This window comes from Lynx canadensis, chromosome C1 (genome assembly GCF_007474595.2).
Source record: "Lynx canadensis isolate LIC74 chromosome C1, mLynCan4.pri.v2, whole genome shotgun sequence".
Lineage (NCBI taxonomy): Eukaryota > Metazoa > Chordata > Mammalia > Carnivora > Felidae > Lynx > Lynx canadensis.
This window is the reverse complement of record NC_044310.1, coordinates 199,541,776-199,555,773: the sequence shown is the minus strand read 5'-3', so window position 1 is coordinate 199,555,773 and position 13,998 is coordinate 199,541,776. Positions and strand designations below refer to the sequence as shown.

At 38.4% G+C, this 13,998-nt stretch overlaps 1 protein-coding gene across 1 annotated transcript in view; it reads right to left on the bottom strand.

Annotated features, from left to right (window-relative positions):
• Positions 1-890: 890 nt before the first annotated feature.
• Positions 891-13,998, bottom strand: part of ATIC (5-aminoimidazole-4-carboxamide ribonucleotide formyltransferase/IMP cyclohydrolase) — a 28,734-nt gene continuing 15,626 nt past the window's right edge. The window contains exons 10-16 of the mRNA XM_030324194.1: positions 12,295-12,380; positions 10,853-10,942; positions 9,470-9,598; positions 4,691-4,783; positions 3,304-3,486; positions 1,417-1,572; positions 891-1,122 (exon numbers count right to left, since the gene is read on the bottom strand). Coding sequence (XP_030180054.1) covers positions 1,003-1,122; positions 1,417-1,572; positions 3,304-3,486; positions 4,691-4,783; positions 9,470-9,598; positions 10,853-10,942; positions 12,295-12,380 — 857 coding nt within the window. The 3' untranslated portion in view covers positions 891-1,002. The remainder of the gene's footprint in view (positions 1,123-1,416; positions 1,573-3,303; positions 3,487-4,690; positions 4,784-9,469; positions 9,599-10,852; positions 10,943-12,294; positions 12,381-13,998) is intronic.

The following is a 13,998-nucleotide window of genomic DNA, read 5'->3' as shown; positions in this document are numbered from 1 at the left end:
AAGGCTGAAGTTCCAATGCCTTTTAGGACCTAGCCCCAGAAGTCGACTATTTTTTGTGAGTATTTTATTGGTTACGCCAAGTCAGCCTTCTTTCAATGAGGGCTGGGAAATTAGTCCATTGCATGACTAGAAGGATGACCTTAAAAAACACAAAAGTTTCAGAACTTTCAATGTAGGGAGGAGGTAGATTAAAGACATAGAAAAAGAAGACCCCCTCCATTACGATGAAAAATCACAAAAGGTTTTAGTTGGCCACAGGTATCATATATATCAGCAGTCAGGGCCACCTGTGCAGGGCACATAAGGGCACCATTCTGTGATGTGGGGAGGCACTGCCACCCCACTGTGCTCTACTTTCAGTAGTAAGCCTGTACATGGAATGCTGGGTCAACTTTTGAACAGCAAACATTGATTATGTTTCTACAGACCTCCAGAAGGGACACGAAGGGCTTGCTGATACTGCAAGTAACTTTTTATTTAACACGAAGGGAAGAGTATGGACTAGTATTACTCGTATATGTGGCCAACAGAAGACTTATTTATCCCCTTCTAAGGTTCTAGGCCCCACACTGCAAGGTGCTGTTTTTGTAGAAAGTGGAAAACCAAGCTTTTTAGAACTGTGGCTAAAAAAAAAGGCTGCATGAGTGAAATCCCCTATGAGAAAAGCAGCGAGGCTGCAGGCTGCTCATGTTATCTAATGCCAGCTTACTCGGCTTCTCTGGCTTACTTGATGATTTTTAATGTTTGGTGCAGGCAATGTTTTGGGAGGAGCTGAGTTCCAGGAGGCAGGGATATACCTGTATTTCTTACACACAAATATTTGTGGGTAATGTTTGTCATGCTAGAGAGCCTGTAACTTCAAGAAATTAAATACAACCAAAAGCTGTGGATCCAAGGTAACTAAGACTTAATGTTTTATTTTTTAAAAAAGGCATCTGTCAAAAGGTCACATGCGATTTTTCACCTACACATGAGCAAACCATAAAATACTGTGCAACGAAATCAGTGATGAAAGAGCCGAAGATTCGTATGAGCGAGAATTATTCCCAGTTCATCACAAGCCTCTATCACAACTCTGTCGGCAGCAGAACCAGAAGGAGCAGCGATGTATGCCACGCCGCTCTGCGGGGAGAAGAGACATTGACTTTCAAGACACAAGTTCAGGTGAAGACATGCAAGAACCAACATCCTCCTCTACAAAGCATAAGCTAACAAGGGTTCACAATACAGACTGATTCGCTCGGCCAAAAGAGCAAAAGAACATCAAATGGAAAAGTAAAATACTTAAATATTACTGATCACACTGCCATAACTTGGCTATAAAACTCACAGAACTTAAACACCAAAAGCAGGGTTTCTGAAGTGGTTTTACATCATAATCACTTCTGTGCAAATGCACATCATTTCCACACTTACCCTTTTAGCTCTGTCTACGTTATCTCTGAAAGGAAAGAAGGCATCAGAGCTGATAGAAACTTCATTAAGTTTGTCAACCCATTCTTTCTTCTCTGCTTCAGTTAGCAGTTCAGGGACTTCCTCAAACAATGCCTTCCACTTTACCAAATCTTCATCCTATGAGAAGGGGGTGGAGAGGGGAAAGAAAGATTTTGGATACAATCTTTAATACTATCTGATGCAAATCAGAATGCCAGAAAGCACTTGGGCATTTGTCCCAGGATTTAATTATAAATAATGGCTCATTCCAATTTACGTCTCCAGAATTTTTTTTTGATGCTTTTAACATTTCATTAAGAAAAGTAATTCTAAGTGTACCAAATAAAGATTATACCATTTACTTTCAAAATCAGTTTATTCTAAATATATTTTGTTTCTTAATCTCTGCCTAAATTAAATCTACTATTTTATATCCCTGTATCAAAACAAGCAAACAGATGATGATGGATGTTCTAGAACTATATTTACACAGCCTCAAGTCTACAGTCAGTCATACAGATGAAATCAAGGTATGATTCACGGTATTCACATTTTTAAAAAGGTGCTTCCATTTTGGATGATTTGTTGGCTAAAACAACATACTTTTAACTCTTGTTCACGTACATATAAAGATCCTTCCAGAACTACGAGCAAGATTTCACTAGTAATATTAAACAGAATACCAATATTAGAGTAAAAAAAGAAAGGCTTATGTTTTAAGTACTTTATGATTATAAGGCACACTTATGTGACACTTATGATGTCATGGATTCCTGTCCCTGAACTTGTGGACAACGTAATGTGGTTAACTCACCTCCTCAGGAGACTATCAAGTATCCGATTACCAGACTTCTCTTTTGCTTTCCACATAGGATTTATCGACATTTGCTATGTCCAAATATAGGATTAAGTTCTACATTTTTAGCAGGCTACTTGATAGCTGCAATTTTACTTATTTATTTTTAACGTTTATTTATTTTTGACACAGTGCAAGTGGGGGATGTGCACAGGGAAGGGGACAGAGGATCCAAAGTGGGCTCTGCACTGGCAGTCTGACAGCGGCGAGCCCAATGTGGTGCTCAACTCATGAACGGTGAGATCATGCATGGTCTGCTCGACTGAGCTACCCAGGTACGCCGAGTTGTCATTTTAATGCACCCGTATGCTTTCTTCAAAATAGAAGACATTAAATATGAAATGTAACAAAAATTGAGTTGTTAATGACTCTGGTAGAAAGTGTAGGGGAAAGGGGCACCTGGGTGGCTCAATCCGTTAAGTGTCTGACCTCGGCCTGGGTCATTATCTCACGGTTTATGAGTTTAAGCCCCACTTCAGCCTCTGTGCTGACAGCTCAGAGCCTGGAGCCTGCTTCCTATTCTGTGTCTCCCTCTCTCTCTGCCCCTCCCCCATGCACTCATGATCTTTCTCTCTCTCTCTCTCAAAACCAAACATTGAAAAAAAGAAAAGAAAGTGTAGGGGGAGAAGACACTGGTTACCTGCTATCAGATAATTTGTATTTCATGTTGAATACACACCTATCATGCAGAAGCATCATGCTTGGTTGGCACTGTGAAAGAAGCCTCAGGATAGGTGAAAAATAGTCCCTGCCATCAAAAGCTCAAAACCAACAGGGAAAGTACAAAGTTATAAAACTAAACCAATGGTTATAATTTTAAAAGACAAGGAAGGTCTGTGGTATCAGAAAGGGATTAACTATGAACAAAAAAATTAAAGACAGCAGACAATGGAGAATTGGTAAAAAGTTTAGAATTGCAATTTTAGACAATGTAAAATTTTAAGAAAAATACCTGTTAACAGAAAAGAGTGAGCATACCAGTATACTCCACTCACAAACCCAGTGACTTTTACCTCGCCAATGGTTCCAGTAACATACTGATCAATGGCATTGGAGATTTCTGCTCTCTTCACTCCAGTTTTAAACTTCATTGAAAGCACTTGTGGATGATGTCTAAGCCACCAGTAGTTCGCCTTATCCCCTGCAAGGCGTGTGCAGTGTATTCGAGACTGCTGTCCTGCTCCAATGCCAATAACCTGAAGAACAGGAACATTAAGATGAATCTCTCTTTCGATATTTTTTTTAAACAGGTCTTTTGTGCACATTTCCTAAAATCTATCAATTCTGTGAAAAAAACAGTAGGCCAAAATACAAATAATTCTTAAGTTATTAAGGGTGAGAGTAGATGTCAGTAACTACTATTAACACATTTTACCTCTTCGGTGACATTTGAAGTATGGCTATTAATACTCTGTAAATTTCTAGAACTCCTGGACATCAGTAGTGAGGCACAGTCTTACTGGAACTTATTAGAACCTGACTCCAAGAACACCAGTAACCACAATCCCCCAAGTTTTTGTTAACAGAGACAAGCAGTCTTTTAACAGTTGACAATCACTAAAATTCTGAATTTCAAAGTCTTCCAGATCACATGCTAATGAATATCCACACTTTCCCTCCCCCACTTATGGGACAAATAATTTAACAGGTGCCAAGAAGAGCTCAAGACACCGTGAGAAGGGCTCCCAACGCCGAGGAAGCTATGGCGAAAGCAGAACCAGTTCAGTCCAGAGTTAGAAGAGACCCCCAGGAGGAGATGGCTCAGTGCTGCATTCTATGGCTCAGCCCACTAGGAAACAAGTGAAATATCTCGCTTGACGTCTATAAGAAACATTCAACACCTTGCTCGTGGTAGTGGTCATTCATCGAACTACATAATGTGGGCAAACTGCTCAAAATTCGACACTTAAAAAGAGTAAATTTTATTGTATATAAATTATGTCTCAGTAAACCTGATTTTAAAAGATCACGTTAACTTGCAGTCTACAGATTCTTGGTAAAATAACCTTAGAAATAACGCAAAAATATCCAACAAGCTACAAAAATATGGAGTAATAGGTAGCAGTACTATTCTTGACTCTCTCTTCACTGGAAATATCACAGCCATCAGGAGGAGGGGAGTGAATAAACTAGTTTTATGGCGGCTATTACAGTCCCACTAACCCAAATGTGCCAACTCAGTCTGGGCAAGAAGTAATACGACCAATTTTAATGTCATTCTGAAGATACTCTGTGATCATCACTAGCTCTAACGGTCTACCACATTACTGAGTAGATACCAACAAACCCAGAAAAGAAAAACCTGGCCAATTTTCCTTTCCAAGCAGTCTATCACCTGAGGGACGAGTATCATTTTGAAAAACAACAGTCTGCCCGAAGTGGGTTTGAGAGTGTGGTTACCTGACCATTCTTGGCATAGCACACGGAGTTAGACTGCGTGTACTTCACAGCAATGGTGGCTACAATGAGGTCTCTGAGCGCAGACTCTGGCAACTGAAAAGACACAGGGCGGTCAACTATGGTGGAATTTGTAGCTCCAGTGGAAAACATTAAGCATCTTACAAGTCATTTTCTTATAGACCTATGATGTAGTTGTACCTTTCAAATGATAGAATGGAATTAACTGTTCATAGAAAACACTATTGTGTTTTACTGAAAAAGATCAACATTCAACATACTTGTTGTGGAACTCAGCAGTGCCTAATGCATCACGGACTCAAACTAATGCCATTTTGCAGCAACTCCAGCTTAAGTGTGTTTACATATCATGCTGTGAAGTACCATATCCATTCCTAAACCGACAAATAATACTTTCTCTACCACAGTGCCAAGGAACATATATGGAAACATGATAAAGTTTATGCTGAGAAAGAACATGGAGAATAATTTTCACAGATATCACAAACAACTGTGATGTCTACACAGAGCCACGGCTGTTGAGGAAAAATTAAATTACGATCATTTTCTGCTTTGTCTAGAATATTCTAAGTAGAAACTATTCAAAAATACTTGTGAACTACCAGTCTTAACAGAATAAAGCAATTGCTATAGCCAGAAATGTCACTATGTTTAAAATTTTTTTTTAATGTTTGTTTATTTTTGACAGAGAGAGAGACAGACAGAGCATGAGTGGGGAGGGGGGCGCAGAGAGAGAGGAAGACACAGAATCTAAAACAGGCTCCAGGCTCCAAGCTGTCAGCACAGAGTCCGATGCAGGGCTCAAACCCACGGACAGTGAGATCATGACCCAAGCCAAAGTCGATGCTCAACTGACTGAGCCACCCAGGTGCCCCTGTCACTATGTTTAATGTAAAGAGCAAATACAAACTGAAAAGAAGGATTATCTATGTGGACAAAGACTATAAGCAGCAGCTAACTGATCAATTAGCTAAGGGAAAAATTAGACTTCATCAAAATTAAAATCAGACTTCAAAATTAAAACTTCTGTTCTGTGAACTGTATTAAGAGGATAAAAAGGCAAAGTACAGGGGCGCCTGGGTGGCTCAGTCGGTTGGGCATCGAACTTTGGCTCAGGTCATGATCTCATAGTTCATAGGCTCAGGCCCCACATCAGGCTCTGTGCTGACAGCTCAGAGCCTGGAACCTGCTTCGGATTCTGTGTCTCCCTCTCCCTCTCCCTCTGCCCCTTCCCCACTCATGCTGTCTCTCTCAGAAATTAATAAACCTTAAAAAAAAAAAAAGTTAAAAAAAAAAACAACACAAAGTACAGACTGGGAGAAAATATTTGGCAAACCACATAACCAAAAAAGGACTACTATTTAAGTAAGTAAAGACCTCTCAAAACTCCGTGACAAAAACAATCTAATTAGAAGATGAGCAAAAGACACGAAGAAACATTTCACTAAAAAGGATACACAGACGGCAAAATAAATATGAAAAAACACCCATCATTAGCCATTAGAAAATGCTAATTAAAATCACAAGATACTGCTACACACCTAACTAAAAAGGGCGACAACACTAAAAGCTAGTGAGGATGCAGAGAACTGGGTCACTCACATGTTGCTGGTGTAAAACACAAAATCACACAGGCTCTTTGGAAAACAGTTTGGCAATTAAAAAAACTAAATATGCGGGGCGCCTGGGTGGCGCAGTCGGTTGAGCGTCCGACTTCAGCCAGGTCACGATCTCGCGGTCCGTGAGTTCGAGCCCCGCGTCAGGCTCTGGGCTGATGGCTCGGAGCCTGGAGCCTGTTTCCGATTCTGTGTCTCCCTCTCTCTCTGCCCCTCCCCTGTTCATGCTCTGTCTCTCTCTGTCCCAAAAATAAATAAAAAAACTAAATATGCAACTATGATACTACCCAGCAGCCACTGATGATACTCCTGGGCCTTTTATAACAGAGGAATGAGAACTTATGTTCACAGAAAAACTCACTCATGAATGTGCAATGAATGAAAATTATAAAAGGGGGAACAGATTAGATGTTATCCAAGGTTAAGGAGGGGGTGGAGGCAGGAAGGAAGGGAGTGTGATTGTAAGAGAGCAACATAAGGGATCCTTGTGGTCGTGGAAGCATTCTTTCTGTGCCTTAACTGTATCAATATCATTACCATGGTTGTGATATTGTACTGCAGTATTACAAGGCATTATATTACCATCAGGGGAAATGGGGCAAAGGGTACATGGGAATTCTTAACAGTGCCTATAATCTATAATTCTCATTTTTATTTCAAAATTAAAAGCTCAATTAAAAGAATTTCTTAAGAATTTCTTATTCTAAGATAGTATTAACGTAGTATATCCTTTCCTGTCTGTATCTGTTTGAGTCGCCAAGTATACATTTTATTCCTTTGGTTCTAAGAAAGATTAATAACATAAACCAGCTTTCCTACAGGTCTGCCCTGAAACGTAACCCTGGTATTCTGAGACAGGATCAAGAAATATGAGACAAGACATCTCAAGGGGGAGATGGTATGGGGATGGGAGTGAAGGAATCCAGTCATATATACATGGCACAAATAGTTAAAACAAATTAAAGCATTATTTAAGAAAAATGGAAGAGGAAATAATTCAACCATGTTCACTAATTTTTAATGCACAATCAATCCTTATGCTTCTCCCACTGTTCTACACCTCCAAGGATTTTGAGGCTGAAAAGTTAAAACACTGCTTTCAAAGGAGAGGGCAATACAAAGAAAGATAAAACCATCACTCTTATGCTTCACTTTCCAAATTTCTAATTAAAAATACATATGAAATAAGTAGAGAAGAATTTAGATAAAAGAGGCATTAAAACCATACTTCATTCCTTGTAAAAAAACATCTAAGTTAGTACAGTCAGAGGTACAAAATCTATCAAATACCGTTAAATTATTCATCTGTCCAATACCTACAAACCTATAAGGAAAACTTACAAAAGTTAAGAGTCTCAATAGGCAGGCAGGGTTGTCAACAGAGGTACTATGGAATCTAGGTCAATACTGTTTCAGTATTTTAAAAAGACACATTAACCAGTCAGGTTAATAAAGTAAGAAGAAAAAGAGCCTCATATTACTATGTTATAATGTGAGCTGGTACAAAACCATGCTTCCATCTGGAAATCCCAGTACTTAATAGCCTTGACCAAAGGAGTAGATTGCAAAGGACTGAAAGCTATTTCTATATGAAATGCCTACCATGTTCCTTTACTTCAGGGCACCACTGATTTTTAAAAATAAAAATGGAAGAATAAAACAACAAAAATCATGTCTCAATCACCATATACTTATTAACAGATCAAATTATTCCAATAAAGGCTCGGAGGTTTACTTTCAGCAACTCTACCTAAAGCCTCAGGAGTCAGACCTGGGAACAACTGCACCTCCTCATTTCTATTTCTGTTACAATGAATGACTTGTTACGAGACTAAACCTTTTCTAGGAACAAACAGGCTCAACAGTGAGGTAGTAAAACAGCAAGTACTGAGAAGCAAAGATCCCAGAGATAAAGGAAGTAGGAAGAAACGAGTGTAGCCGTCTATGCTTTTTGCTTCAAGCATTTTCTAAGTTGAAAGGCAGTAAGCTAAAAGGTAAAGGAACTGAGCCCAAATTTTGGCAGTGTTACAGGAATAAGTGGCAAAAATGGAGTTTAGTACACCAGGGAAAAGTGATACTAGCAGACCCTTGATGCTTTCAGCAAAGCAGGGGTGAACCATAAACAGACTGGTCCTCACAAAGATTTAAGCCCAAATTCAAGTCAGCTTAATTCCTGCCAGGATAAAGATGGTCGGACTCCATCTGATCTGCCCACCAAAAGGAGAAGTCAGCTCTTTCTGGAGGGAAGAAAAAAACACCATCCAGACCTTCAAAATAGCTCTATAGTTTTCTCACATTCAATCAAAAATACCAGACATACCAGCAGGTAAGACCATAAAACAGTGTAGTTACACATCTTAAGTACTTGGGCAGGGCGGGGGGGGGGGGGGGGGGTAGGGGGCAAGTAGAGCTGTTAGAACCAGCAAAAATATCCTTCAAAATCGAAGATCCAATTAAGAGATTTCAGAAAAGAAATACCAGCTCATCCATTTCCATATTATGCAACCTTGGACAAATTTCTTAACTGTACCTGACGTCACAATTTTGTGATCTTTACAATAGAGATGATCGGGTAGTCACCCTTCCCCAACCCCCACATAGAATGCTATGCCTATTAAATGATAGGGTATATATAAATACTAGGAAAAAATCACCACTATCATCCTAGGAATGTGTCCTTCCTAACAGATGACAAACAGCACAAGAACAAAAACTTGACTATGTGAACACACTGATCACAGCACTGAAAATGGAAACAATCTAAGTATCTATCCTAGTACATCTATACATGGATCGCCATGTGGCCTTTTAGATGAACATGTGGATCTACACTTACTGATATAGAAAGCATATTTGCAGCTTAGTGCATGGTAAAAAGGCAAGTTATGGAACAGAATCATAAAAGATACGATGCCATTTACGTAGAAATGAAGATAAATATCTCTATGTACATACACACATTAGCTTCTAATATCATAATTTATTCTTTTTTTAAGCTCTCAAACTTACTTGATAACTTAAAAATGAGCTAGACATTTGCACATCAACCATTTTTAAATATGAGTCTTTAAAAATGCATAAGCTTATAAATATTAAAAATACTCACTGAGTAACTAGCATACAGTTCAGATATTTTCAAACTTACATCTTTATTCTTGGTCACAACATTGCTAAACAATGACTTGTCAATGACACCATTATTTCTCTTCTGACTTAAACGAAGACCAAAGAGAGTTCGAACTTCGTTTTCATCTGGATTGTAAGACGGGTCCATCTAAAATACAAATTTAGAGTCAAAACCAACACATCTACAACCTTTAACATTTTTCATTTAACTTTACAAAAAAATCATTATAAGCAAGCTTATATTCGTTTTTTCTAATTTAAGCATGTGTAAGATCCTTTCACTATGGGTATAATAGAATGGCCAGGCATCAATATCGATCCTAGACTATGGGCTAGTTTCCCTAATACCTAAGAGTGTGTAAAAATCAGTAAGGAAAAATCTCATCAATTAGAAAAACAGGCAAAGAATATAGTCAGATAATTTATAAAAAGGAATAAAAAATACTTCAAATATGAAAAGATGTTCACCACACACATAATGGGAAATTAAAGCTGCAATGAGATGCCATTTTTATCTCCTATTGATAAGAAGAAAAAGTTAAAGAACACAATGCTGGCAAAGCTATTAGGAAATCCCATTAAGACATAAAATTTGATGGGACAACCTCAAAGAGGAGCAGGACCTATCACAGACTGTGACCCGGTCCTAATTCACTGCAGAGCGTGTGTGGTGGCTAATGACTGGGTGACTGGCTACATAAGCTACACCCATACCGGGCAAACTTCGAAGATGGTCAGACTGTATGCATTTGTGTCAGGAGGAAAAAACAACAAAAAGAAAAAGAAATGCAAATATTTCCTAAAAAGTACCAACTATTTCAGAAAAGATAAGCAAGAAATTTAAAATATTACTTTAAAAAAAAAATTTTTTTTTTTCAACGTTTATTTATTTTTGGGACAGAGAGAGACAGAGCATGAACGGGGGAGGGGCAGAGAGAGAGGGAGACACAGAATCGGAAACAGGCTCCAGGCTCTGAGCCATCAGCCCAGAGCCTGACGCGGGGCTCGAACTCCCGGACCTCGAGATCGTGACCTGGCTGAAGTCGGACGCTTAACCGACTGCGCCACCCAGGCGCCCCTAAAATATTACTTTTAAAGAGGTAACAGAGTGGCAAAAAGGAAGGATGGGGAGGCCTTTCATCAAATGATATTTAAATTTAACACCTTTTGAATAACTTTTTTTTTTTAATTAGAATTTAAAACTAAGACTAAGGAAGCTACCCTCGTCTTAAACCAAAAAATTAATAGTAAGAAAAAAAAAACCCTGTAGGATTAAAAATTAAAGAAACTTCAGTAAAGGATAAATTCAAAGGTTGTCATCATAAAGAAAAGATTAAATATGGGGGAAAAGAAACATAAGAGAAGAAAACAAATTACTATTTCAAACATGAATTAAACTAACCTGAAGAACACAGTAGCTCCCGTTTTTCTTTTTAGAGAGTATTTTCAAAGCTTCGTCTTCATATCCTGGGGCGACGATACCATCAGATACCTATAAATATATTAAACATTAATTTTTTTAAAGTTTTTATTTTGAGAGAGGGAGAGGGAGAGGTGGGGCGGTGGGGGGGGGGGGAGAGAGAGAGAGGGAGAAAGAAATCCCAAGCAGGCTCCATGCTCAGCCTGGAGCCTAACACAGGGCTTGATGCTGGGTTGAGCCAAAATCCAGAGTTGTACCCTTAACCGACTGAGCCACCCAGGCGACCTTTAAACATTAATTTCTATTTTCAAAAATTAGGGAACATTTCCTAAGCAATCTAAACACAATTATCTGTCTTAATGCAGCAGCATTTTCTGGTTTCTCTCTCCAGCAGATAATGCTAGTACCTATACCTGGAAAAGATAAGCCTATATTAGAACACAGAGTTCTACAGCTGACCTTATCTCACTTGCTCTCCTTTCAGGGTTTCGGGCTGTTTCAGTTTTAACTAAGAACAAACAAATGATTCTCAGTAATACATGTACCTTAAGAAGAACGATTTCTCACTATCCTGTTCATGAAGTGTTTTGCACTAGAAAGAGCCCGGTCTAGTGCCCTCTCTGCCAGTACTAGCAAAATGACCTTCGGCAAAGCAAGTTCCACAAGAGCAGGGCATGGGGATCAGATTACATCTTTGCTAATAACCTTAGGCAAGGCAAGTACCTCAACAGCAAGACAAAGGGACCATATTTAACATCTTTGAAAGATAGCGAAGTCATACTACAAAGCCTTATGCTAGAACATAAAACACAGCAGGTCAGCTCCACTGTGGATGGGGATGGTAGAGGGATGGTAATGGTCATGGGGAGAATCCCCAAAGCAACTAAATGTTGTCAACCTCATGTAGCCTTCATTTCTACCTATTCGTTTTCCCTCCAAGCTATCTTCTTTTTCTTTCAGCCTGTCTCCTTGCCCCAAAACCCACCTTTCCAGAAAGCTTGTTTGGTATTCAACTAATGGGGGTTAGTTTTTCAGAGTAGTTTATAATCTTCCCTTATACAACATCTTTCATTACAGATCTACAAAGGTTTACGGTAAGGCTCATTATTACATCATCCTCTGCTCTTTAGAAACATTAACTTTGGCATTAAGATAATGACTACTAGAGAATGTAAAAAAACCTAAATATATAAATTAAAACTTTATCATAATAGTAAAATATTCTTTTGAAACACTCACTAAATCTCAAAATTACAATTCAGTCAAGGATTCACGTTCTACATAAAATATGAACATTCTAAATGATAAACTTAATTTAGAAATGGTGTAAATAAATATGAGAAGTTATAGTTTCAATGAAAACTATGACCAAATAGAGCTTTACTCAGTTATGCCTGGATCAAGATACAGGAAAGTCCACTAACCTCTCTGGAGATAATTTTGGCAGTAGGGACATCACAAATATCAGATAATGCGATAAAGTCACCAAATGAAGACATCCTATCAGCCCCTATAAAAATAAAAATGAAGTGTTACAAATGGTCTCTGCATAGAAAAAGATGTTTAAAAAACCCCAATGTGATCATATAAAATCCATTTCTCTAAATTTAACTCTATTATTTATATAAGATCTAAATAACAGATTAATAAGCCACTTAACTGAAATGATCATAACAAAGTATTCTTTAATTTTAACTTCTAAGGCAGCATTTGGCAAACTTTTTCTGTGGAAGGCCTGATAGCAAATACTTTTTAAGCTTTGCAGGCACACTGTCTCTGTCACACCTACTCAGCGGTGCCATTGTAGAAATCAGTCCCATCAACGAAGGGACTTGGCCCTGCTTCAATCAAACTGTATTGACAAAGGTAGGTGGCAGGCTGGGTTTATTTCGCCCATGAGCCACAGTCTGCAACCCTGTTGTAGAAGGTGAACAGTGCTGTGAAGTTTCTCAATGATCTTCCATAAATGTTACAGTAATATTCACAGGTTATTAACCTCATGAATTAGATACTTCTGAAATACATAAAAAATAACTCTAACCAAATATAGTGTAGTTAAAACAACCATATAGTTTTAGTTATATATTAAACAATGTACGCAACAGCCTAATGTGGAATCAGATGCATCAAATTCTAATTATGTTTCCATTTATTACATTAAAATAGGAGCACACACTTTTATAAACAAATTTATTCTAAGGCACTCATAGAGTCATTCCTAAGTATTAATTAAAAAAAACAAAAAACAAATTAAAGACAACTTGGAATCTTTTACTGAAAGAAAAGATTACTACTTTATTCTACTTAGGATAAAACATTCTTTTCTCTTTTTCAAACAAAGAAACAAAAACCCTTTTACTATATTTGCAAATGACATATCGGACAAAGGGCTAGTATCTAAAATCTATAAAGAGCTCACCAAACTCCACACCCGAAAAACAAATAACCCAGTGAAGAAATGGGCAGAAAACATGAATAGACACTTCTCTAAAGAAGACATCCAGATGGCCAACAGGCACATGAAAAGATGTTCAGCGTCTCTCCTTATCAGGGAAATACAAATCAAAACCACACTCAGGTATCACCTCACGCCAGTCAGAGTGGCCAAAATGAACAAATCAGGAGACTATAGATGCTGGAGAGGATGTGGAGAAACGGGAACCCTCTTGCACTGTTGGTGGGAATGCAAATTGGTGCAGCCGCTCTGGAAAGCAGTGTGGAGGTTCCTCAGAAAATTAAAAATAGACCTACCCTATGACCCAGCAATAGCACTGCTAGGAATTTATCCAAGGGATACAGGAGTACTGATGCATAGGGGCACTTGTACCCCAATGTTCATAGCAGCACTCTCAACAATAGCCAAATTATGGAAAGAGCCTAAATGTCCATCAACTGATGAATGGATAAAGAAATTGTGGTATATATACACAATGGAGTACTATGTGGCAATGAGAAAAAATGAAATATGGCCTTTTGTAGCAACGTGGATGGAACTGGAGAGTGTAATGCTAAGTGAAATAAGCCATACAGAGAAAGACAGATACCACATGGTTTCACTCTTATGTGGATCCTGAGAAACTTAACAGGAACCCATGGGGGAGGGGAAGGAAAAAAAAAAAAAAAAGAGG